Source organism: Heliangelus exortis, chromosome 29 (genome assembly GCF_036169615.1).
Source record: "Heliangelus exortis chromosome 29, bHelExo1.hap1, whole genome shotgun sequence".
In the NCBI taxonomy this organism is placed as follows: domain Eukaryota; kingdom Metazoa; phylum Chordata; class Aves; order Apodiformes; family Trochilidae; genus Heliangelus; species Heliangelus exortis.
This window is the reverse complement of record NC_092450.1, coordinates 2,688,790-2,713,399: the sequence shown is the minus strand read 5'-3', so window position 1 is coordinate 2,713,399 and position 24,610 is coordinate 2,688,790. Positions and strand designations below refer to the sequence as shown.

General features: G+C 56.1%; 1 protein-coding gene across 2 annotated transcripts; it reads left to right on the top strand.

Annotated features, from left to right (window-relative positions):
- Nucleotides 1–748: 748 nt before the first annotated feature.
- On the top strand, nucleotides 749–24,610 carry ACE (angiotensin I converting enzyme). Of its 2 annotated transcripts, XM_071728300.1 has the most exons (25): nucleotides 749–1,187; nucleotides 5,731–5,898; nucleotides 7,563–7,650; nucleotides 8,640–8,783; nucleotides 9,002–9,193; nucleotides 9,335–9,432; nucleotides 9,831–10,003; nucleotides 10,224–10,450; nucleotides 13,090–13,234; nucleotides 14,284–14,382; nucleotides 14,564–14,686; nucleotides 15,588–15,799; nucleotides 16,863–16,999; nucleotides 17,276–17,434; nucleotides 18,124–18,211; nucleotides 19,003–19,146; nucleotides 19,568–19,759; nucleotides 20,043–20,140; nucleotides 20,391–20,563; nucleotides 21,007–21,230; nucleotides 21,445–21,589; nucleotides 21,802–21,900; nucleotides 22,295–22,417; nucleotides 22,914–23,101; nucleotides 24,009–24,610. In XM_071728300.1, exons 1-25 carry the CDS (start codon nucleotides 969–971, stop codon nucleotides 24,203–24,205), a joined length of 3,855 nt encoding a protein of 1,284 aa, XP_071584401.1. In that variant the 5' UTR covers nucleotides 749–968; the 3' UTR covers nucleotides 24,206–24,610. The 2 variants fall into 2 exon arrangements, with proteins under 2 accessions (XP_071584401.1, XP_071584403.1); XM_071728302.1 differs by lacking the exons at nucleotides 749–1,187; nucleotides 5,731–5,898 and adding an exon at nucleotides 6,160–6,272.

The window sequence follows — 24,610 nt, the reverse complement described above, 5'->3', positions numbered from 1 at the left end:
ATAGGGCCAGGCCCTGGGGAAAAGGGATTTAGTTAATGGGGAAAAAAAACAAACAAAAAAAAACCACAAAAAAAACCACCCAAAAAAATCCCAAAAAAAACCCCTAAAGGGAGGACTCAAGCCTCCTGACATGGGTCTGGTTTTTTTCCTTTTTTTTTTTGAAGGAACCTTTTCTTCCTCATTTGGCATCAACCTAATTCCTCCAAGGCCAAAACACTCGCTGGGGTGGGATGGGATGGGATTTCCTTCAACGCCAGCAGAAATACTCATTTCCCGGGGAAAAAAAAAAAAAAAGAAAAAAAGGTAATGCTGGGAAGGGGGTCACTTTGGCAAGATGCAGCAGGAGCTGGACCTTGGCTGCCCCCCAGGCGAATATTTGAATATTTTCCCTCCTGCTCTGGCCCCAGTGCCCGGTCCCGGGTGGGGGGGGAGGGGGGGGCCCGAGGGGCGTTCGCTGCGTGATGCAGCGTGGGGCGGGGATGTCCTGCCAAGATCCACGGCCCAGCCGCGCTGTATCCCCCCAGCACCGATCCAGGAAGGGACTGGGGGTTCCTCAGGGATGAAGCTGCCCCTCACCCACCCCATCCCACCCCATTTTTTTTTTTTTTTTTTTTTTTTTCCTTCCCCCCCCCCCCGCCTCTTTTCCCTCCATCTCCTTTCCCTCCCTCCTGTCCCAGCCCTTTCCCTCCCGGTGTGGCCAAATGCCAAAGGGACTTTGCACCTCCAAAGGCAGCGGTCGTTCCTCTCTTCTTCCTTTCGAGCCCGGGGAGCTTCCGAAGGGAAAGCAAAATGCTCCTCTCTTATCTGCGGGGGGAGGCCGGCTCGGTGGGCAGGGTTTGTGCCAAGGCTGCTGCTTTATAAGCAACCGGCAGCGGAGGCAAAACCGAGCTGGGAAAGCACCAACCGGGCTCCCCCCCCATCCCTAAATCCCTTCCACCTCTTCCCCACACCCTCTCCATCCTGTCACCATGCCCCCGGTCCTGGGATTGCTGCTGCTGCTGCTGGGGTTGAGCTTGGGGGGTGCCCTTCGGCCGGGCCTCGAACCCCCCGACTCCGAACCCACGGAGGAAGGGGCCGTCCTCTTCGCCAGAGCCCACAACAGCACCGCGGAGCTCGTTTTCTTCGAGAGCGTCTCGGCCAGCTGGGATTACAACACCAACCTGACGGACCAAAACGCTGCTCTGCAGGTGGGGGGGACGGGGACGGGGGGGGCGGTGATGCCACCGAGAACCGGGAGTGTCGGGGGTAGCGGGGTGTCGGGGGGGGGGATGCTTGGAGGGGTCCCCGTCAGCCCCTCGGGCTCCGGTCGTGGCAACCGAAAGGAAGGTTGGGACTTGGAAGCCCTGGGAGAGGGTTTCCCCCCCGGAGTGACAGCTCTGGTCCCGCAGCAGTGTCCCAGGATATTTTTTGGAGGGGGGGTTGATGCCACCGAGCACCGGGAGTGTCGGGGGTAGCGGGGTGTCTGGGGGGGTCATGGTGGGGACCTTTGGCATGGGGACCTTCAGTCCCTCAGGCTCCTGGAGTGGCAACCCAAAGGAAGGTTGGGACTTGGAAGCCCTGGGACAGGGTTTCCCCTTGGAGTGACAGCCCTGATCCCGCAGCAGTGTCCCAGGATATTATTTTTGGGGGGGGGTAATGCCACCGAGCACCGGGACTGTCGGGGGTAGCAGGGTGTCGGGGGGGGGGGACGCTTGGAGGGGTCCCCGTCAACCTCTTGGGCTCTGGTCGTGGCAACCCAAAGGAAGGTTGGGACTTGGAAGCCCAGGGTTTTGTCCTGGGAAAGGGTTTCCCCATGGAGTGACAGCTCTGGTCCTACAGCAGTGTCCCAGGATATTTTTAGGGGGGGGGGTGATGCCACCAGGGACTGTCAGGGGTAGCGGGGTGTTTGGGAGGGCCATGGTGGGGACCCTTGGCATGGTCTCCTTCAGCCCCTCGGGCTCCTGGAGTGGCAACCCAAAGGAAGGTTGGGACTTGGAAGCCCTGGGACAGGATTTCCCCTTGGAGTGACAGCCCTGATCCCGCAGCAGTGTCCCAGGATATTTTTTTTGGAGGGGGGGGTGATGCCACCGAGCACCGGGAGTGTCAGGGGTAGCAGGGTATCGGGGGGGGGGGGACGCTTGGAGGGGTCCCCGTCAACCTCTTGGGCTCCGGTCATGGCAACCCAAAGGAAGGTTGGGACTTGGAAGCCCAGGGTTTTGTCCTGGGAAAGGGTTTCCCCATGGAGTGACAGCTCTGGTCCTACAGCAGTGTCCCAGGATATTTTTAGGGGGGGGGGGGTGATGCCACCGAGCACCGGGAGTGTCGGGGGTAGCAGGGTGTTTGGGAGGGTCATGGTGGGGACCCTTGGCATGGTCGCCTTCAGTCCCTCAGGCTCCTGGAGTGGCAACCCAAAGGAAGGTTGGGACTTGGAAGCCCTGGGACAGGGTTTCCCCTTGGAGTGACAGCCCTGATCCCGCAGCAGTGTCCCAGGATATTTTTAGGGGGGGAGGGGTGTGGTGCCACCAAGCACCGGGACTGTCGGGGTTAGCGGGGTGTCGGGGAGGGAGACTCTTGGAGGGGTCCCCTTCAGCCTCTCGAGCTGCAGTCGTGGCAACCCAAAGGAAGGTCGGGACTTGGAAGCCCAGGGTTTTGCCCTGGGAAAGGATTTCCCTCTGGAGTGACAGCCCTGATCCCACAGTAGTGTCCCAGGATATTTTTAGAGGGGGGGTGCCACCAAGCACTGGGACTTTTGGGGGGTGGGGGGTGTCTGGGGTGGGGGGGGATGCTTGGAGGGGTCCCCTTCAGCCCCTCAGGTTCCTGTCGTGGCAACCCAAAGGAAGGTTGGGACTTGGAAGCCCAGGGTTTTGCCCTGGGAAAGGATTTCCCTCTGGAGTGACAGCCCTGATCCCACAGTAGTGTCCCAGGATATTTTTAGAGGGGGGGTGCCACCAAGCACTGGGACTTTTGGGGGGTGGGGGGTGTCTGGGGTGGGGGGGGATGCTTGGAGGGGTCCCCTTCAGCCCCTCAGGTTCCTGTCGTGGCAACCCAAAGGAAGGTTGGGACTTGGAAGCCCAGGGTTTTGTCCTGGGACAGGGTTTCCCTCTGGAGTGACAGCCCTGATCCCGCAGCAGTGTCCCAGGATATTTTTAGAGGGGGATTCCCAGCACCTTCCACTTTTCCTTCTCCGACTGGGATCAGGTGTCCCTGTTCCAGCTCCCTGCGTGGTGTCACCACATTCCAGTGCTCTGGCATGCTGGAGCCCTAGATCTGGGGGAAGGGAGAGTTTCTGTAGGTTTCCTTTGCACCAGGAACCCAAAGTGTGCACAAGCAATGGGATGGCTTTGGGACCCGGGTTGCCACCCCCTGTCCCCGTGTCCCCAGCCCTCGGGGACTAAAACTGGGCTCCCGGGAAGCACTCCAGGGAATTTGATACCATCCCAGCTATGTGCAGGCAGAGCCCCCCTGTGCATCCTGCAGGGATGTGTGTGGTGAGCATGTTTGGGGCTGGATTTAGTGGGACAGGAGCTGGGTGAGGTCTCAGTCCCTGGAATCCCCGTGGCTGGGCAAGCTTCAGAGTTTTCTCTGGCTCTTGCTGTGCTGGCAGAGTTCTGGGGTAAATCCCTGCCACCCCAAATGGATGGGGGTGCCCGGGGGGGCCAATGCAGCTTCTACATGACCAGCATAGACCCCAGCATCACCCCTGTGCCACCAGATCCCCCAGGAACCAGGGCACAGCCCAGCCTGCAGCAGAAAGGAAACGTGTCTTCCTGCATGGGGGGAAGATCCTTGCCAGGTCTGGCTGCTGCCAACTTGGAGGACACCCAGGAGCACCCAAGTGCCCTTTCTTTTGTTGGTTTTTTTTTTTTTTTTATTTATGGAGAGCTGACGCGATGTCTGGGCAGGAGCCCAGAGTCTGCTGCAGATGTCATGGTGCAGCCAGGGACCTTAAAAGCAGAGCAGGAGCACCCTGGCCACACCAAGTCCAGGCTTAGGGCCAGCAGAGCACCTTGCATGGAGTCTTCTCAAGAGGCTTTTCCCTTCCCCAAGTGCCCAAGGATCGTGTCCAGGTGCTCCCTGCCACTTCAAGGCTCTCAAGTCAGCCCAGGAAAAAGTTCTGTTGCAGAATAAGATTTGCCATCACCTGCAAACTGGGGTTCTGGGCAGCTGTTGGGGTTTGAGGGTGCTGCTGGCTCTGGAATTCCTCCCTATATCTGGAGCAGAGCATCCCAAGTGCCCTGGGCTGCATCCTGTGCTGCTGGATCCTCACTTGGTCAGCCAGGAGCAGGGAAGGACAGGACTGGGGGGTTTTAGTAGGGAGAGCTTGGGGTGTCCAGGGGCTTCTGAGCCCCCACAACCCCTCAGAGAGAGCTCTGGAGGGTGGGGGCAAAGGGCCAGGCCTGGTGGGTGCAGCCATGGCCAGGGAGTCTTGTGCAGCCCCAAAGCTGTCAGGAGGATTTAGGGTACAAACACAGGCACCTGCTCACTGAGAAGATGAAATCCAGCTGGACTCTGCTTCCTACAACTCCCCCAGCCCTGCAGCAGGGTCTGGGAAGAGGGGGGAGAAATCCTTCAGTTAGTGGAGGGCTGGGTGTCTGTGGGGCTGGAGCACCCCAGGGTGCTGAGGGCTGGTGGGGAGCCAGGGTGATGCTGTGGGTGCTGGGATGATGTCTGGGGGAGGTGGTGGGTGGCAAGGCAGCCAGGGGCACCCAACAGCACTTTGGGAATCCCCACCCCCATGTCCCCTGTCCCTGGCAGCCTCCAGCCCTGCAACTCCCTTCCCTCCCTGCTGCCAGCTGAGGGAATGCAAAGATTAAAATCAAACAAACCAGAGTTGTTGGAGTCAGGCTAAAAAATGTCACAACTAACAGCTAATGAGCTCCATAAATCACACAGGGACAGGAACAGGCACCCTACACCTTCCCCCTCCAGCCTGCTCATCGCCTGGGCCACCACCTTCACCAAAATAGCAGCATTTTTCCAAAAAATACAGCTGGAACCAGCTGGGCTGGGATGCCACTGTCCACCACACACCCTGTCCCAAAATTCTGGCTGTCAGCTGTGGATTCAGCTGTCCCAATAACCCCCCCTTCCCTGTGATGCAGGCAGCTCCTGGCTGTCCCACAGCCCTGGGAAGGGACACAGGGGCTGGCAGGGGGTGGGTGAGAGGGAGAGACCCAAAATCCATGCAAATGGGTGCCCCTCTGGGAGGTGAAGCTGAGGTCTGGCACTTAGAGGCAAAGGAGACAGGGACAGAAGGAGCAAAGAGCTAAAAGAAGGAAAAAAGTGAATATGGGGGCTTTGGAGTTTTCCTTTGGGTTTCTGCAAGGGTGAGGAACAGGGGGAATAGGAAGAAATTGAAGCCAGATCTCAGCTCCTTCTGCAATGGGGGTCTGGAACCTGCCAGGAGCACCTGGACACCCTGTCTGCAGGGTGTGGACACCCCAATCCCAGCACCCTCACCTCACTTGGGCCACAGCACCCCTGGAGCTGTCTCCAATCCATCCCTAAAAGCCACCTTGGCAGTGCTGGCCACGGGAGGCAGCGTGGGTGAGTGGAGACTGCAGAATCCACCACCCCACTGGGAGCTGATGTCTACCTATAAATGTCACCAACTGGGGACAGCCCTGCCTGCCACCTCGTGTCCTGTCACCTCTGGCTCCTACAGATCCTCACGGTTCTGCCAAAAGTCCCCAAAGCATCACCCGGTGCCAGGGCTGGTCCTGAGTCCCCGTGTCCCCTCTTCCCACGCAGGTCCAGGCATCCCTCGAGGAGCAGAATTTCACAGAGCTGTGGGGGAGGAAAGCCAAGGAGCTCTTTGGGAACATCTGGAGCAACTTCAGTGACTCCCAGCTGAGGAAAATCATCGGCTCCATCCAGACCCTGGGACCCTCTAACCTGCCCCTGGAGAAGAGAGAGCGGGTGGGTGAGGTGGCCCAGGAATTGCTGGGTGCTGCAAAAAAACCCTTTAGGGAATTTTTCCCCAAACCCCCAGACTCTGTCCCAGGCCTGGAGCCCCTTTTGTGGTGTTTTGGAGGCTCTCCCAGAGGGATGGACTTGGGCTCCCAGTGATGGACTGGGCTGATGGGGTGCTGGTTCTGGAGGGTGAGGGCTGCCTCCTGGCCCCATTTCTCCAGCCCTAACCTCATCTTGGAGCTGGGGGGGAGGAAAGCCAAGGAGCCAAGGAGCTCTTTGGGAACATCTGGAGCAACTTCAGTGACCCCCAGCTGAGGAAAATCATTGGCTCCATCCAGACCCTGGGACCCTCTAACCTGCCCCTGGAAAAGAGAGAGCGGGTGGGTGAGGTGGCCCAGGAATTGCTGGGTGCTGCAAAAAAACCCTTTAAGGAATTTTTCCCCAAACCCCCAGACTCTGTCCCAGGCCTGGAGCCCCTCTTGTGGTGTTTTGGAGGCTCTCCCAGAGGGATGGACTTGGGCTCCCAGTGATGGACTGGGCTGATGGGGTGCTGGTTCTGGAGGGTGAGGGCTGCCTCCTGGCCCCAATTCTCCAGCCCTAACCTCATCTTGGAGCTATCCCAGCAGGAACTGGAGATTTCCTGCTTACACACAACAGCCTTGGGCATCACCTGGAGAGCAGCCAGGCTGTGCCCATGGCCAGGGGCCAGCTGCTTCCTCAACCCCCCCTCTCCCTGCCCCAGGGCTCCTCAGGGGGAATGAATCCCATGGAAAAGGAGGCTCCATGTCTGCCAGCCCTGCCTTGGTGACACAGCTCCACACCAGGGACATCCCAAGCCTTCCCCATCCCCAGACCTGAGCTTTCAGGGTCATTTCCTTCAGTGCCACGTGGCTGGAATTCCATGCATGAAAAAATATCCCCCAGGCTGCAGCTTGGCAGGCACAGGGACACTGCTGTCCCTTCCCTGGCTTCCTGACAGCTCTTCCTACCCAAACTCCTGGTGGTTGGGAAGCCCAGTGACCCAATCCCTTCCGGAGAAACCCGGTTCCTTCCAGGAAACCCATCCCTGCCCTCTCTCAAATAACAGACAGCAGCACAAATCCTCCTCCCTCCAAGTTTCTCCTGTCCCCAGGCAGCTCCTGTGTCCAGGAACAGAGAGAGGGATGGAGAGGAAGGAATTTCCTTCCCTGGGAATGAGCTCCCCGGGCAGGTTCCAGGAAACCTCCTGTTGCTTTTGGTTGCTGTTCTTGAAGTTCAGAGAAATGAATCCCCCTCCTCCTCCCCCTTTTCTCATTTTATTATTTATGTTTTTTACTCACTTAGATAAACAAGCAGCCCCACTGACCAAGAGCTTTATAAATAGCCTCTCTCCAGGAGGCCTCCAGGCTTCACACTGCCTTCCAGGGGGGTTCTGGAAGTGCCTGCATTCCATTTGTCCATCCCAAAGATCCTCCCTGCTCCATCCATGCCCAGAGTGTCAAACCCTGGGTGTCAAACCCACACTTTAACCTCACCAAAACCACTCTGGAAACCACACCAATCCTCCTCCACATCCTTCCAGACACACACACTCTGGAGTTCTGGAGTTGGGAAGCCTGGAGATGCCTCCTAAAGGGGAATTCCCACCCTCTTGGAGCTCCAGCATCTTTTTGGGGTTTTTTTTTCTGCAGTACAACACCATCCTGAGTGACATGGACAAAATCTACTCCACAGCTAAGGTGTGCCTGCCCAATGGGACCTGCTGGGACCTGGAGCCAGGTATGGTCCTTGTCCCTCTGCACCTCTGTCAGGGTTTAACACTGGCCTGACAATTAAACCCAGTGCCAGATGCTCTTAATTAATCCCCCTCCCTGATAAAGAAAGAAAAAGAATAAAGGAGAGAGACCAATGGGTTGGGAACTAAACTACACAACTTTAGTGAAACAGGAATGAGAAATAGGGAAAATAACTAAATCTATACAAATAGACAGGAAAATTGATCCCATGTTCCTCCCCCAATAACTCTCAGGTCCCCACTGAGGCTGCAGGGCAGCCCTGGGCAAATCCAGGCTGGAATCCTGGAGTCAGCAGCAGTTGGGAGCTGGAGGCAGGAACACACAGATTCAGGCTGGGATGGATCAGGAGCAGAGGCAGAGGAAGGGATGGAATCCTCCCAGGATGCTGAAACAAACAGGGAGAGGGGAAGAAGGGGAAGCAGGAAGGGGTTTGAGCCTGGTGATCCCTCCAGTTTATCCTGAGGATGAGGTGGATGGGATGGAATCCTCTGTTTGCTCAGTTTGGGCCTTTTATCTTGTCTGTTCCTCCCCACAGGAGGGGTCAAGGTGGGACCTTTTTATTCCTTCTGGAGGGTAAAATATTCCTCAGAGCTGAGCAGTGCCCTTGGCTCTGCACACCAGGCTCTGGCTGTAACTATAACCATGGAGCGGGATCAGTCCTAGAAGCAGAAAATATCTGAGAAACTTGCTGTTCATTTCTCCTTCCAAGAGACTCAGCTGAAAGCCAAAATCCAAACCAGAAAACCCCCTTTATCCTGACCCCAAACCAGGACAACCTGCCAGGTGCTGAGCCCCTTGTCCTGGTCCCCACACCTCCAGCAGGTTTGGGGTTGGCAGGTCCCACCCGTGTTCCCCAAGGTGGTCCCAGGCTTAGGGTGAATATTTGGGTCTGTGGTGGCAGAGCTACTCTGGGGATGTGACCCCTCAATCTCCTGCCCCTCTCTCATGTCCTGCTTGTCCCCTCTGTCCCAGATATCTCAGACATCATGGCCACCTCCAGGAGCTACAAGAAGCTGCTCTATGCCTGGGAAGGGTGGCACAACGCTGCGGGCAACCCCCTGCGCCCCAAATATGAGGAGTTTGTGAAGCTGAGCAACGAGGCCTACGAGCTGGATGGTAGGATGGAGGGAGGATGATACATCCTCCTACAAGGAGGATGATAGGGGGTGGGCAGGGCTCAGGGGTGGGAATTAGGGGCAATGGGATCCTCTGCTCCATCTCACCTGGCTGCCTGAATTCCATCGGTGCCAACGTTTTGGGGGAAAGGGCAGAAATCCTCTCGTTGTGCCCTGGGGCTGGGTGAGGAGGCAGCCAGATTCCTGCTTCCCTGGCAGAATTCGAGGACACAGGCAGCTACTGGAGGTCCTGGTATGACTCGACCACCTTCGAGGAGGACCTGGAGAGCCTCTACAACCAGCTGGAGCCCCTCTACCTCAACCTCCACGCCTTCGTCCGGAGGAAGCTCTACGACCGCTATGGCCCCAAATACATCAACCTCAAGGGTCCCATCCCTGCTCACCTCCTGGGTAAGAGGCAGGACCCTCCCAACCCGTGCCCAGGGGTGTGCCAGAAGGCCACAGTGGGACAGGGAGGTGCCAGTTGTCACCGTCGTGGTCCCTTTCTCCTGCCCTACAACCAGCTCTGCTCCAGCTGCTTTCTCTTCTCAGGCAACATGTGGGCTCAGCAGTGGAACAACATCTATGACCTGATGGTCCCCTACCCCGAGAAGCCCAACCTTGATGTGACCAGCACCATGGTGCAGCAGGTGATGGGCTGAGGGACACGCTGGTGGCACCAGGGGGACAAAAAAAGGGGATTGTTGGACCAAATGGGAGGCAGGGCATGGGCAAAGAGGAAGGAGAGAGCTGGGGGATGGGGTGGGGGCTGTGTCCATACCATGAGAAAGATCTGAGTGCTCCTGGGACATGAGTTCTGCTCCCTCCTTGGGTCCATGATGTCACCAAAACCATTGCTTGGGGTTTCTTAAAGATACCCACAATAATTCTGGGGCCAGGGGTCCCCATCAGGGGGAGAGAAGCAGGACCCTGGTCACCTGCAAGGACCAACCCCATCCCTAGGGTGCTGGGAGAGACTCAGAAAACAACTCCCAGGCCACGGGCATCCCTTTCCTCAGCCATAACCCTACTGCCTGCCTCCCACCAGGGCTGGAATGCTACCCACATGTTCCGGGTCTCAGAGGAATTCTTCACCTCCCTGGGGCTGCTGGAGATGCCTCCTGAATTCTGGGAGAAATCCATGCTGGAGAAGCCAACGGATGGGAGGGAGGTTGTGTGTCACGCCTCAGCCTGGGACTTCTACAACCGCAAGGACTTCAGGTGGGTGTAGGGGGTGTAGGATTCCTGGGTGTAGGGCTCCAGGGTAGGACCCCCACCCCATGGGGATCACCATTTTGGGTACCCCCAGCCTGGCCATGCAACCCAAACTTTTCACCCCCTTGGGTAAAGCTTTGGGGAGCTGCCCTGCCTTCCCCTACCCCCCTTGGGGTGCTGCCACCCTCTCAGGGACCTGTGGCCATCACCCCTCTTCACCCAACAGGATCAAGCAGTGCACAACAGTCACCATGGAGCAGCTTTTCACCGTGCACCACGAGATGGGCCACATCCAGTATTACCTGCAGTACAAGGACCTCCCTGTCTCCTTCCGTGGCGGGGCCAACCCTGGCTTCCATGAGGCCATCGGTGATGTCCTGGCCCTGTCTGTCTCCACCCCCAGCCACCTGAAGAAAATTGGTCTCCTCCATAGCGATGCCACCGAGGACCAAGGTAGGGCAGCCCCCAGGCACTGCCTGTGGCATCAGGGTGGGTTTGGGATGTGCCACAGGGGGTTGGAGCCTGGCAAGACACCCCAGAGACCACCTGGTTGATGGATGCTTTCACCCACCCTTGGTTCCATGCACAACACCCCTGTGGGTCCTGGAATAATCCCCCATAAATCTGTGTAGGACCCTTTGTGGCTCCTTAACCCCTGAGGAATTAGAAGGATGCTCTCCAGAGCTCCTCTGTTCCCTTCCCTTCTTCGTCAGAGCCCCCAAACCAGGGTATGGCAGCCCTCAAGGTTTGGGATGTGCCACAGGGGGTTGGAGCCTGGCAAGACACCCCAGGAACCACCCTTGGTTCCATGCACAACCCCTCCGTGGGTCCTGGCATAATCCCCCATAAATCTGTGTAGGACCCTTTGTGGCTCCTTAACCCCTAAGGATTGGAAGGATGCTCTCTAGAGCTTCTCTGTCCCCTCCCCTTCTTCATCAGAGCCCCAAAACCAGGGTATGGCAGCCCTCAAGGTTTGGGATGTGCCACAGGGGGTTGGAGCCTGGCAAGACACCCCAGGAACCACCTGGTTGATGGATGCTTTCACCCACCCTTGGTTTCATGCACAACCCCTCCATGGGTCCTTGCATGATCCCCCATGAGTCTGTGTAGGACCCTTTGTGGCTCCTTAACCCCTGAGGAATTAGAAGGATGCTTTCCAGAGCTCCTCTGTTCCCTTCCCTTCTTCGTCAGAGCCCCCAAACCAGGGTATGGCAGCCCTCAAGGTTTGGGATGTGCCACAGGGGGTTGGAGCCTGGCAAGACACCCCAGGAACCACCCTTGGTTCCATGCACAACCCCTCCGTGGGTCCTGGCATAATCCCCCATAAATCTGTGTAGGACCCTTTGTGGCTCCTTAACCCCTAAGGATTGGAAGGATGCTCTCCAGAGCTTCTCTGTCCCCTTCCCTTCTTCATCAGAGCCCCAAACCTCAACGAACCACCTTGTGCTTTATCTGCTTTGACCTTTCCAGACTTCCCCCTTCCCTTGCCAAGAAATATTCAGCTCCCGTGGAGGTGGCACCGAGTCACGTTCCACCTTCTCCTTGATCTGCTTTGACCTTTCCAGTGTTCCCTCTTCCTTTGCCAAGGAACATCCAGCCACCTTTTGTGGAGGTGGCACTTGAGTCCTTGTGTGCACAGTCACGAGGGCAGTCAGCAGGTGAGGTTTCTGCCTGCCAGCCAGCACAGCAGAGCAGGACTTGTCACCTCAGGGTTGTCACCTCAGGGTTGTCACCTCAGGGCACCTCTCAGCTTGGCAAGAGTTTCTTTCCCCCACCCCACGTGTGGAAGAGGAATCCAAGTGTTCAGAGATTCCTGCTGGAGGCAGCTGCTCCGCAGAGGGGGGGACAATCCTGGTGTCCTCCTGCCTTGGCATTAAATAAATTTCAGGATGGGGAAGCCACGGCAGCTGCCAAGAGCCTCGTGCTGATGCTGCAGAAACACCGTGGAGCAGATGGGCCCTGCCTGAAGGCATCACTGCCTGACTAGAACAACCAGCCCTTGGCAGCCGTGCCAGCACCTCAGGGCACTGCTGCCAGCTCCTCCCTGATCCCATAACTTCAGCTGGGTCTCCAGCAGGTCCCTTTCCAACCTTCCTTCCCCAGGTTTCCTGGAGGTGATGGGGAGAGCAGAGGTTACTGACCCCTCTGGTCCCCATGCTATGGTGGGGGCTGTCCCAGAGTTGACCCCAAGCCTGATCTGTGAGAGCCTTTGCAGTGGTGTGAGAACCCTGCAGATCAAACCCCCTTCACCCTGAGACCCCAGGGTGAATGTGTGAGACCCCAGAGTGAAAGTGTGAGACCCCAGGGTGAAAGTGTGAGACCCCAGAGTGAAAATGTGAGACCCCAGAGTGAAAGTGTGAGACCCCAGGGTGAAAGTGTGAGACCCCAAAGTGAAAGTGTGAGACCCCAAAGTGAAAGTGTGAGACCCCAGAGTGAAAGTGTGAGACCCCAGGGTGAAAGTGTGAGACCCCAGAGTGAAAGTGTGAGACCCCAGGGTGAATGTGTGAGACCCCAAAGTGAAAGTGTGAGACCCCAGGGTGAAAGTGTGAGACCCCAGGGTGAATGTGTGAGACCCCAGAGTGAAAGTGTGAGACCCCAGAGTGAAAGTGTGAGACCCCAGAGTGAATGTGTGAGACCCCAGAGTGAAAGTGTGAGACCCCAGAGTGAAAGTGTGAGACCCCAGAGTGAATGTGTGAGACCCCAGAGTGAAAGTGTGAGACCCCAGAGTGAAAGTGTGAGACCCCAGGGTGAAAGTGTGAGACCCCAGGGTGAAAGTGTGAAGAGAAAACCAAGAGCTCCACTCACCCCAGACCTCCTCACTCTGAGAGCCAGGCAAGGGGACAGACACCACTTGTGAGTCCCACTATTCCCACTCAGGAAAAAGAAAGGTTATCCCAGGGAGGATAAACCTCTTCAGGAAAAACCTCTGTGTCCTCCACAGCCTTCTCTAGGGAGTAAAATTACACCTTGAAAAGCTGCCCCATCATGAGTGTTGCTGCTCACCCTCTCGCCCACAAAAAAAAAACAAAAAACCCAGTGGTTCTGTCCGGCCAGGCTGCTGCCTGACCTGGTTCTGGTTCTGTTCCATGCAGAGAGCAACATCAACTATCTGCTGAAGATGGCCCTGGAGAAAATTGCCTTCCTGCCCTTTGGCTACCTCATTGACCAGTGGCGTTGGAACGTCTTCAGTGGGCGCACCCCCCCCAGCCGCTACAACTACGACTGGTGGTACCTGAGGTGGGGGACAGCCCCCTGGGGGGGTCAGGGGATGGAAGCTGGGAGGGTGGATGGATGGATGGATGGATGGATGGATGGATGGATGGAGAAATGGATGGATGGATGGATGGATGGATGGATGGATGGATGGATGGAGAAATGGATGGATGGATGGATGGATGGATGGATGGATGGATGGATGGATGGATGGAGAAATGGATGGATGGATGGAGAAATGGATGGATGGATGGATGGATGGATGGATGGATGGATGGAGAAATGGATGGAGAAACGGATGGATGGATGGATGGATGGATATGGATGGATGGATGAAAACACACTCTACATGTGTATTTCTCTTCCCATTCCTGCCACAGTTCATCTGCTTCCCTCTTTTCAGCTCATGCTCTTGCTCTTTGTCATCTCCAGAGCCACAGCAAAGAAGAAAGGAAAAAAAGGGAAAAAAGGAGCTGGAGTAGCTTGGAGGCTACTCCAAGGCTGGAGAATGGTGGGGAGGTGGGTGGGTGGGTAGGAGGATGGATGGATGGATGGATGCATGGATGGATGGATGGATGGATGGATGAAAACACACTCTAGTTGTGTATTTCCCTTCCCATTCCTGCCACAGTTCATCTGTCTCCCTCTTTCCAGCTCATGCTCTTGCTCTTTGTCATCTCCAGAACCAAATACCAAGGGATCTGTCCTCCCATCCATGGATGAAAACACACTCTAGTTGTGTATTTCCCTTCCCTTTCCCTGCTGTGGTCCATCTGCTTCCCTCTTTCCAGCTCATGCTCTTGCTCTTTGTCATCTCCAGAGCCACAGCAAAGAAGAAAGGAAAAAAAAGGGAAAAAAGGAGCTGGAGTAGCTTGGAGGCTATGGTGGGGAGGTGGGTGGGTGGGTAGGAGGATGGATGGATGGATAGATGGATGGATGGATGGATGGATAGATGGATGGATGGATGGATGGATGAAAACACACTCTAGTTGTGTATTTCCCTTCCCATTCCCTGCCACAGTTCATCTGCCTCCCTCTTTCCAGCTCATGCTCTTGCTCTTTGTCATCTCCAGAACCAAATACCAGGGGATCTGTCCTCCCATCCCAAGGAATGAAAGCAACTTTGACCCTGGAGCAAAGTACCACATCCCTGGGAACACCCCTTACATCAGGTAGAGAGGGGCTGGAGAGCTCAGCTCTGCGGGCAGGCACTGGCCCTGCTCGAGGCACCCAAGAATTTGGGAGCAGAAGGGGTGGGGAGCTGCCCCATGGCTGGGTGCCTTCCCCCCACACCCTAGGACTTGTCTGCTTCCCTTTGTCCCCAGTGCTCACCTTCTTGGACTTCCTTGGCAGATACTTTGTGAGCTTCATCCTCCAGTTCCAGTTTCACAAGGCTCTGTGTGAAGCAGCCAACCACACGGGTCCCCTGCACACCTGTGACATCTACGGGTCCAGAGCAGCTGGAGACAAACTCAGGTGGGGACAGAGAGGGGTCAGGACAATCCCCAGATGTGGGAGTGGGAAGCTGATGGGATGCAAAGGAAGGAATGAAGAAAAGAAGGAAGGAAAAGTGGCTGTGGAGATGGCTGGAGAAATAGCTTTGGAGATGGAGGGAGGGAGGGAGGGAGGGAGGGAGGAATGGAGGGATGGATGGATGGATGGATGGATGGATGGATGGATGGATGGAGGAATGGAGGGATGGATGGATGGAGAAATGGATGGATGGAGGGAGGGAGGGAGGGAGGGAGGGAGGGAGGGAGGGAGGGATGGATGGATGGATGGATGGATGGATGGATGGATGGATGGAGAAATGGATGGAGAAATGGATGGATGAATGGAGAAATGGATGGATGGATGGATGGATGGATGGATGGATGGATGGAGAAATGGATGGATGGAGGGATGGATGGATGGATGGATGGATGGATGAGGGATGGAGGGATGGATGCAGGGAGGGATGGATGGATGGATGGATGGATGGATGGATGGATGGAGAAATGGATGGATGGAGGGATGGATGGATGGATGGATGGATGGATGGATGGATGGAAATACATGGAAGCACTGGGGTGGGGTGAGTGATCCTCACCTGCTGTTGTCCCTGTCATGAGCTCCCACCCACCCAACCCAGAGGTCACCAAAGCAATTTCAGTTCCTATTGACTCCATGGGTGTTAAGAAATGCAGGAATGTGTGATGGAGAGTCCCCACTCCTTGTGCAGGACATTGGGGGCTTCAGAGCCAGTTCCCAGGTTCATGTCCCACTCAGGAAGAGCATCTTCAAACCTTGTGATGAAGGTACCATCACTGGCTGGGTTTTTTTGGTTTTTTTTCCCATCCAATTCCTGGCCTCACGCTGGCTCTTTGCTTTTCCCCAGGACTGTGCTGAAAGCTGGCTCTTCCCAGTCCTGGCAGGACATCCTGTTCAACTTCACTGGCACCAGGAAGATGGATGCTGGGCCTCTCCTGGAATACTTCAGCCCTGTCACCCAATGGCTTCAGGAGCAGAACAACAAGACCAAGGAGGTGCTGGGCTGGCCTGAGTTTGATTGGCGTCCTCCTGTTCCTGAAGGTTACCCTGAAGGCATTGGTAAGGCTGGAGATCCATCCTGGTGCTGGGGCTTAGGGAGAGGTCAGGAAAGAGAAATAATCATCTCCAGGTGGAGTCCCTGCTTCCCAGGAAGCAGGTGCCAACCTCTTCAAAACCTTTGGCTGAAGCTGTGGCAGGTCACCCATTTTCAGCTGCATCCTTTCCACCTAAGTGGGGGTTTTAGGGCATAGAATCATAGAATCATAGAATCATAGAATTAGACAGGTTGGAAGAGACCTCTGAGATCACCAAGTCCAACCCTTGATCCACTTCCCCCATGCTTCCCAGGAAGAGCTTTGTCCCAGCTGGGAATAACCCATTTTTCAACCTTCCCAGCACTCCAGGGAATATGGGACCAACCTTCCCCTGACCATAGAATCCTAGAATTGGCTGGGTTGGAAAGGAGCTCTGAGATCATCAAATCCAACCCTTGATCCACTACCACTGCAGTTCCCAGCCCATGGCACTGAGTGCCACATCCAGTCCATCCTTAAAAACCTCCAGGGATGGAGAATCCACCCCCTCCCTGGGCAGCCCATTCCAGTGTCTGATCACCCTCTCTGGAAAGAATTCCTTCCTAATATCCAACCTAAACCTCCCCTGGCAGAGCTGAAGCCCATGGCCTCTTGTCTTGGGAGCAGAGCCCAACCCCCCCCTGGCTCCAACCTCCTTTCAGGGAGTTGGAGAGAGTGATGAGGTCTCCCCTGAGCCTCCTCTTCTCCAGCCTCAACACCCCCAGCTCCAGGATTTGTCCTGGAATCCCTTCCCAGCCTCCTTGCTCTTCTCTGGACCTGCTCCAGCACCTCAATCTCCTTCCTGAACTGGGGGGCCCAGAACTGGAGTTCTCTGCAGTGTGATCCTGTCCTGCCCAATCCAACCCCCCCAGCAGGACCCCTCTTGAGCCCATTCCTCGGCTCAACCTTCTCCCAAGTTGTTGCCTTCAAATGGGCCTGAATTTCTGGGAAGAGCTCAGCCGTGGTTTCTCCATTGGGTGGTGCTCTTGTCAAGAGAAGGATGCTCTTGGCTTCCCTTCTCTTCCCCCCCATTTTTCTCCTCCTCTTAGACAAAATAGCAGATGAAGCCCAAGCTAAGGAGTTCTTGTCCGAGTACAACCGCACGGCAGAGGTGGTGTGGAACGCCTACACCGAGGCATCCTGGGCCTACAACACCAACATCACCAACCACAACAAGGAGCTCATGGTATGGACATGACCTTGGGGCTGTGTGGGGACAAGCAGTGGCCAAGACAGGCAGCTGGGCCCCAAGGCATCTTCCAGCTGAGCTCTGAAAACCAGGGCAGCCTCTGCCCCTTGCCACGGGTGAAGGTTCCCACTCAGGAGGTGCCTTTCCACACCACAGGGACAGCCACGGGGGAATCTGTCACTTGTGGCATGTCAGGTGGTGTTCCTAGGTGTGGTCTGTGAGTCCAGGATCTCCTTGGAGTAACTCCCCTCCTGTCTTCTCCTGCCCTTGCAGCTGGAAAAGAACTTGGCCATGTCCAAGCACACCCTTGAGTATGGAATGAGGGCCAGGCAGTTCGACCCCTCTGAATTCCAGGACCAAAGTGTCACACGCATCCTCAAGAAGCTGAGTGTCATTGAGAGGGCAGCCCTGCCTGAGAATGAGCTGAAGGAGGTGAGCTGCAAGTGGACAGAGCAGGACAGGGGGGCCCTTGTCCCCACCTTGTGTGGAGAACACAAGGTTCTCCCAGCTCCTAAGAAATGATTCTGGGAAACCACCCCTTTTTCCTCAGCAAGGTGGTAGTTTGGTCTTTTCTACACAAAGCTGTGATCCTGATCTCTAAGATTTTCCATCCAAAGGTTGCCCACCCCTTGCTCCTCAGCAAGGTGGTAGTTTGGTCCTTTTTACACAAAACCATGATCCTGATCTCCAGGATTTCCCTCCCAAAGGTTGCCCACCCCTTGCTCCTCAGCAAAGTTTTTGTCCTTTCTACAAAGTTTGGTCCTTTCTACACAAAGCTGTGATCCTGATCTCCAGGATTTTCCATCCAAAGGTTGCCCACCCCTTGCTCCTCAGCAAGGTGGTAGTTTGGTCCTTTTTACACAAAACCATGATCCTTATCTCCAGGATTTTCCACCCAAAGGTTGCCCATCCCAGGCTGCAGCAGGGGCTGGCAGTGGCACATCACTTGCTGGCCTTAGCTCCTCCTGTGCTGACTCCACTTCACCTCCATCTGAAGTCACCCTTGGCCTGGGAAGGCTCCAGAGGAAAATTCCTGTGGACATCTCAGTGGGCTGTGACATTCTCCAGGAGCAGAAGGAGGGATGACCAAAGTGATCTGTTTTTTTTTTTTTTCTTTGCAGTACAACACCCTCCTCTCAGACATGGAGACCACGTACAGCATAGCCAAGGTCTGCAGAGATGACAAAACCTGTCACCCCCTGGATCCTGGTAAGATCTGGCAAGGTGTCCAGGGAGTTACCTGCAAGAGGCCCAGAAAAGAGGGGTCATTAACAGGAACTTGGGGACAAAGGAGGCAACTGGGCTGGTGAAGGGATTCTGCCCCTGTGCTCAGCCCTGGGGAGGCCACAGCTTGAGTCCTGTGTCCAGTTCTGGGCCCCTCAGCTCAGGAAGGAGATTGAGGTGCTGGAGCAGGTCCAGAGAAGAGCAAGGAGGCTGGGAAGGGATCCAGCACAAGTCCTGTGAGGAAGGGCTGAGGGAGCTGGGGGTGTTGAGGCTGGAGAAGAGGAGGCTCAGGGGAGACCTCATCACTCTCTCCAACTCCCTGAAAGGAGGTTGGAGCCAGGGGGGGGTTGGGCTCTTTTCCCAGGCAACTCTCAGCAAGACAAGAGGGCACAAGAGGTCTCAAGTTGTGCCAGGGGAGGTTTAGGTTGGACATGAGAAAGAATTTCTTTCTGGAGAGGGTGCTCAGCCATTGGAATGGGCTGCCCAGGGAAGGGGTGGATTCTCCATCCCTGGAGATATTTCAAAAGAGCCTGGATGTGGCACTCAGTGCCATGGGCTGGGAACCACGGGGGGAGTGGATCAAGGGTTGGACTTGATGAGCTGTGAGGTCCCTTCCAACCCAGCCAGTTCTAGGATTCTAGGATTCTAAGTCATGAAGGGGCCCTCCCACCAGAAGGGGCTTTGATGGCCCCTGAGCAGCACGTTGGGTCTACACCCAGTGCATCATTCCAGACCTCCCCAGCAGCAACACTTGGGTTTCCCTGCTCTCTCTTCAGACCTCACAGACATCATGGCCACCTCCAGGGACTATGAGGAGCTCCTCTTTGCCTGGAAGGGCTGGCGAGATGCTTCTGGGAAGAAGATGAAGAAGAACTACAAGAGATACGTGGAACTGAGCAACAAGGCAGCCGTGCTCAATGGTCAGTGTCCTGCTACCTCCACCATGGTCTTAACCCCCTGTAAGCAGAAGGTTGGGCTGAAAGTCCAATTCATGGCCAAAATCTTGAGGGTGTGGAGGTCCCACCAACCCCCATACTGTCTCATAGATGTTGAGGGACCTGGGGTGTCTGAGCAACAAGACAGAGTCTTGCCCAGGAGGGACAGTGTTGCCAGGTGCTCTGGGTGCTTCCCCAAACTTCCATGGCTTATCCACGTTCTCTCCTCACCTGGATATGTCAAGGGTTGGATCCAGCTCTTAGATGCCCCCAAAAGACCTCCTCATGCCCAGAGGAGCAAAACTCTCCCTGGCCTCCCATCCTTCCCAGCCTCCTCTGTCTGCTGTCTCCCCAGAGTTGCTGGGGACCTCCTGGGTGTCCAGCTTCTACTCTTTCCTTACTCCAGGTTTCATGGACAATGGGCACTACTGGAGGTCCCTGTATGAGACCCCCAGCTTCGAGGAAGATCTGGAGAGGTTGTACCTCCAGCTGCAGCCCCTCTACCTCAACCTCCACGCCTACGTACGCCGAGCCCTGTACAAAAAATATGGGGCAGAGCACATCAACCTGAAGGGTCCCATCCCTGCTCACCTGCTTGGTAAGGGCTCTGCCAGCTCCCTGTCTCCCCCCAGTTTGCTCCAGGAGTTGAGGCTGGTCCCTGCTCTGGCTGAAGGACCAAAGCCCCAAGAGATGGGGCTGTAAGACCCAAGGAAGGGCCCCACACTCAGCATGGTTTGACCTCTCCTGCGTGGCTGGGCTCCTACTTGAATCACCCTTGTGCAGGCAGGGTGACCTGTTGGAGGAGCCAGGAGTAATTTTTTGGCTTTGCTCATCTCTCCCCATCCCCCTCCTGCCATGTGTTGTCCTCCTGTGCTTCCCAGGCAACATGTGGGCCCAGTCCTGGTCCAATATTTTCGACCTGGTGATGCCTTTCCCAGATGCCACCAAAGTGGATGCCACCCCAGCCATGAAACAACAGGTCAGTGCTACCAGGGCTGCTTTGGGGAAGCCCCTTGAGACCCCCCCCAAGCCCTTTCCACCACCAGTGCTGCCAGATGCTCTGGGTGCTTCCCAAAACCTCCATGGCTTATCCATATTCTCTCCTCACCTGGATATATCAAGGGTTGGATCCAGCTCTTAGATGCCCCCAAAAGACCTCCCCATGCCCAGAGGAGCAAAGCTCTCCCTGGTTTCCCATCCTTCCCAGTCTCTGTCTGTTGTCTCCCCAGGGCTGGACACCCAGGAGGATGTTTGAGGAGTCAGATCGTTTCTTTACCTCTCTGGGGCTCATCCCCATGCCCCAGGAGTTTTGGGAGAAATCCATGATTGAGAAGCCATCAGATGGTCGGGAAGTTGTGTGTCACGCCTCAGCCTGGGACTTCTACAACCGCAAGGACTTCAGGTGGCCCACGGGGTGGCAAGTGGTGGCCCCAGCTGACGTGGTGCTAGGGTAGAGAGCAGTGTCTTGGTGGAATAAGGACATCTGTAGGATGATGCCACCACAAGTGCTGTGACACCACCACTCTGGCATTGTCACTGGCACCCAGGATTGCTGGCAAGAGGCTCCAGGGAGCACGGAGAGCAATCAGTGGCTTCCCAACCCTGCCATGGAGAATGGAAAAGGCCACAAATGATGTTAGGGAATGGCCAGGGGCAGCAGGAGGAAAGGCAGAGACCAACCTAAAGGAGTAGGACCAGCTTGGCTTGGCATCAGATGTGGGGTGGGAGGGCACATGGAAAGGGGGAGACCCAAGGGAAAAACAGGGGGAGGTGTGATCATTCCTGGAGATTTTCATCCCAGCATTGTCCTCCTTTTCTTCCCCCATCCCTCACGTCCTGGTCCAGGATCAAGCAGTGCACAGTGGTGAACATGGATGACCTGATCACAGTGCACCACGAGATGGGCCACGTCCAGTACTTCCTGCAGTACATGGACCAACCCATCCCCTTCCGAGATGGAGCCAATCCCGGCTTCCACGAGGCTGTCGGGGATGTCATGGCCTTGTCTGTCTCCACCCCAAAACACCTTCACAGCATCCATCTGCTGGATGAAGTCATGGACAACGATGGTGAGCTGGCAGGGGAGAAAACCACCCAGAAAACCTGGGGGGCTGCTGGAAACTCAGAGGATGGGTCAGGGAGGAAGGGGTCGGGGACATGCAGGGTGGCTTTGCATGACAGAAAGGTGACCCTGGGGGGGGGTGGCTCTGCTCTTGGGTAAAATGACTTTTATAGGGTGGAGAGTTGGGTACAGAACTGCTGACACTTTTCCATCCTGGGCAGAAAGTGACATTAATTACCTGATGAGCATTGCCCTGGATAAAATTGCTTTCCTGCCCTTCGGGTACCTGATGGACCAGTGGCGCTGGAAGGTGTTTGATGGAAGGATCAAGGAGGAGGAGTACAACCAGCAGTGGTGGAATCTCAGGTGTGTTTGAGTTCAGAACCTCCTTCAGGGTTGTACCCAAGGGAGAGAGGCCTCAGCCATCATCCCATGGGGTGTTTTCTGCCTGGGGTCTGGTTGGCTGCAATGGGACACAACGGGAGACAACACCCCTCTCCCTGTCCTCACACCCCACGGGGTCTTCTCCCAGTTTTCCCCCACCTTGTGGCTGGGCTAACTCTCCCTCTCTGGCCCAGGATGAAGTATCAGGGCTTGTGCCCACCAGTGCCAAGGTCTGAAGATGACTTTGACCCCGGGGCAAAATTCCACATCCCTGCCAATGTCCCCTACATCAGGTGAGTAAGCCTGGGACAAGAGGGACATCACCAGGACACAGAAGCAGGATCTCTGTCTAGTTCAGCTGCCCCTGATGGCATCTGGTTTCATGGCTGGGGGGATATTTGGTGGGAGGAAGCTCTGAGGGAGCTTCAGAGGAGAAGGCTGGGTTTGGGAGAACTTCTTCCTATCTGAGGAGGACAGGTTTATCCACCCAGACAGCCCTAGGACACTTGTTAGAGGAGAAATGGCACCTGCAGCTTGGTCTGGTTTGATGGAGATGGAGCTCCAAAGCCAGTGATGCTCCTCCAAGCTTGGCAGATGCACCCAGGGGATGAAGAGAACCACATCCTCCCTTCCACACTCACTGGGAGGCTCCATCCCCACGTCCTCACCTCTCTCTTCTCCTCTCAGGTACTTTGTCAGCTTCGTGATCCAATTCCAGTTCCACCAGGCACTCTGTGCCAAAGCTGGGCACAAGGGGCCCCTGCACAAGTGTGACATCTACCAGTCCCTGGAGGCTGGGCAAGTCCTGGGGTAGGTGTGTGGGCAGGGCCCTGACTTTTAGGTCCCCAAATATTTTAAAGCCAACATCTCACCCTTCCTGTCCTGCTTGGGACACCCTGGTCCCAGGGTGCAGGCAGGGGGGGACCCCTGGGTTGGGTCCCTTGGGCTGAGTGCTGGGGCTGTGGTTGCCAAAGCAGCCACCAGATGGTACCTGGAACCCTGGCAGGTGGAAGGCTCCCTCCCTCCTCTTCCTCCTCCTCCACAGCCCCCAATCCTTAGGGAAAATTCCCCTTTAGCTTCACCGAAAGCGCTTGGAAAATTAACCCTTTCTCCCAGGATCTGCTCCCCATCCAGCTGGATTCACTTGGAGGGTTTGAATCCCCCCCCCCCCCAAGCCACCCCTCCTTGCCTGTGCCCCACGGTGCTGGAGACACCAACTTTTTATTACCAAAAACCCCAAGCCCTGGGGAAAAGGGAAGAGCTGGTGGTCCAGAGGGTGATGGGGAACTGGTTTCTCCTGCCACAGGGATGCTCTGAAGCTGGGTTTCAGCAAGCCATGGCCAGAAGCCATGGAGCACATCACAGGGCAGCCCAACATGTCAGCTGCTGCCCTGCTGAGCTACTTTGAGCCCCTCATGACCTGGCTGGTGGAGAAGAATGCAGAAAACGGGGAGATTCTGGGCTGGCCCGAGTACAGTTGGACACCTTACACAGGTACGTGGAGCTCAACCAAGGGCCACGATGGGGCAGAGCTCAACCAGCAAGCCAGGATGGGGCAACTGGGAGAAACCGAGCTCCCTCGGTGCTCCCCAAAAGCCACTGGGTGCTTGGAAGCTTCTCCTTGATTTCCCACGGAGCTGAGCCTAAAGGGGACCCTGAATCCAAGAGACCAAGAGCTGGTGACCCAGCCCAGAGCCCCCAGCACCCACATTTCAGGCTGGGCACAGAGTGGCAGAAAGGGAGCTGGGAGTCTGGATTGCCAGGAAGCTGAAGAGGAGCCAGCAGTGTGCCCAGGTGGCCAAGAAGGCCAATGGCATCCTGGGCTGGCTCAGGAACAGCGTGGCCAGCAGGTCCAGGGAAGGGATTCTGCCCCTGTGCTCAGCCCTGGGGAGGCCACAGCTTGAGTCCTGTGTCCAGTTCTGGGGCCCTCAGCTCAGGAAGGAGCTTGAGGTGCTGGAGCAGGTCCAGAGAAGAGCAAGGAGGCTGGGAAGGGATCCAGCACAAGTCCTGTGAGGAAGGGCTGAGGGAGCTGGGGGTGTTGAGGCTGGAGAAGAGGAGGCTCAGGGGAGACCTCATCACTCTCTCCAACTCCCTGAAAGGAGGTTGGAGCCAGGGGGGGGTTGGGCTCTTCTTACAAGATGGCATGGGCTTAATTAGGTTGGATATTAGGAAAAAATTCCTTACAGGGAGGGTGCTCAGCCATTGGAATGGGCTGCCCAGGGAAGGGGTGGATTCTCCATCCCTGGAGATATTTCAAAAGAGCCTGGATGTGGCACTCAGTGCCATGGGCTGGGAACTGCAGTGGGAGTGGATCAAGGGTTGGACTTGATGAGCTCTGAGGTCCCTCCCAACCCAGCCAGTTCTAGGATCCCATGATATCCCTCCTTTCTCCATTTTCCAGCTAATCCAGCCCGAGCTGAGCACAGCCAGACTGATTTCCTGGGAATGTCCTTGGCCAGGGATGAAGCCAGAGCAGGTGCCTGGATCCTGCTGACTTTGGCACTCGTCTTCCTCCTCACCAGCATCATCCTGGGGGTCAAGCTCTCCTCAGCCAGGAGAAAGGCCTTCAAATCCAGCTCAGAAATGGAACTGAAATAAGGGGAGCACAGCCAGGGTGAAGATGGGGGCATTTGGCCAGGCTGGCCAACAAAGCCATGGATTTCTATAGCCCAGGACTCCTCTTCTCCACTGAGGTCAGATGGCTGGGGTTTTGTTGGTTTTTTTTTGGGGTTTTTTTCCACTATGCAAGAGCCAAAGCAGAAAAGAGCTATTTATTTCCCACCATCTGCACCAGGGGAAGAGAAATTCAGGCCCTGATGTGCAACGGAGCCATCAGGAGCTGCTCCTGCACCCAGGGGCTGGGAGCTGGGTCACCCTGGGCACCCTCCAGCCCTCTCCAACCTGTGGCCAAAGGGACTTCAAGTGACAGAGGGGAGGGACAGAGAAGTTTCCCACCCCTGGTTTGCCTGCATGGAAGAAAAATAAACTCATGTCTTGTCACCC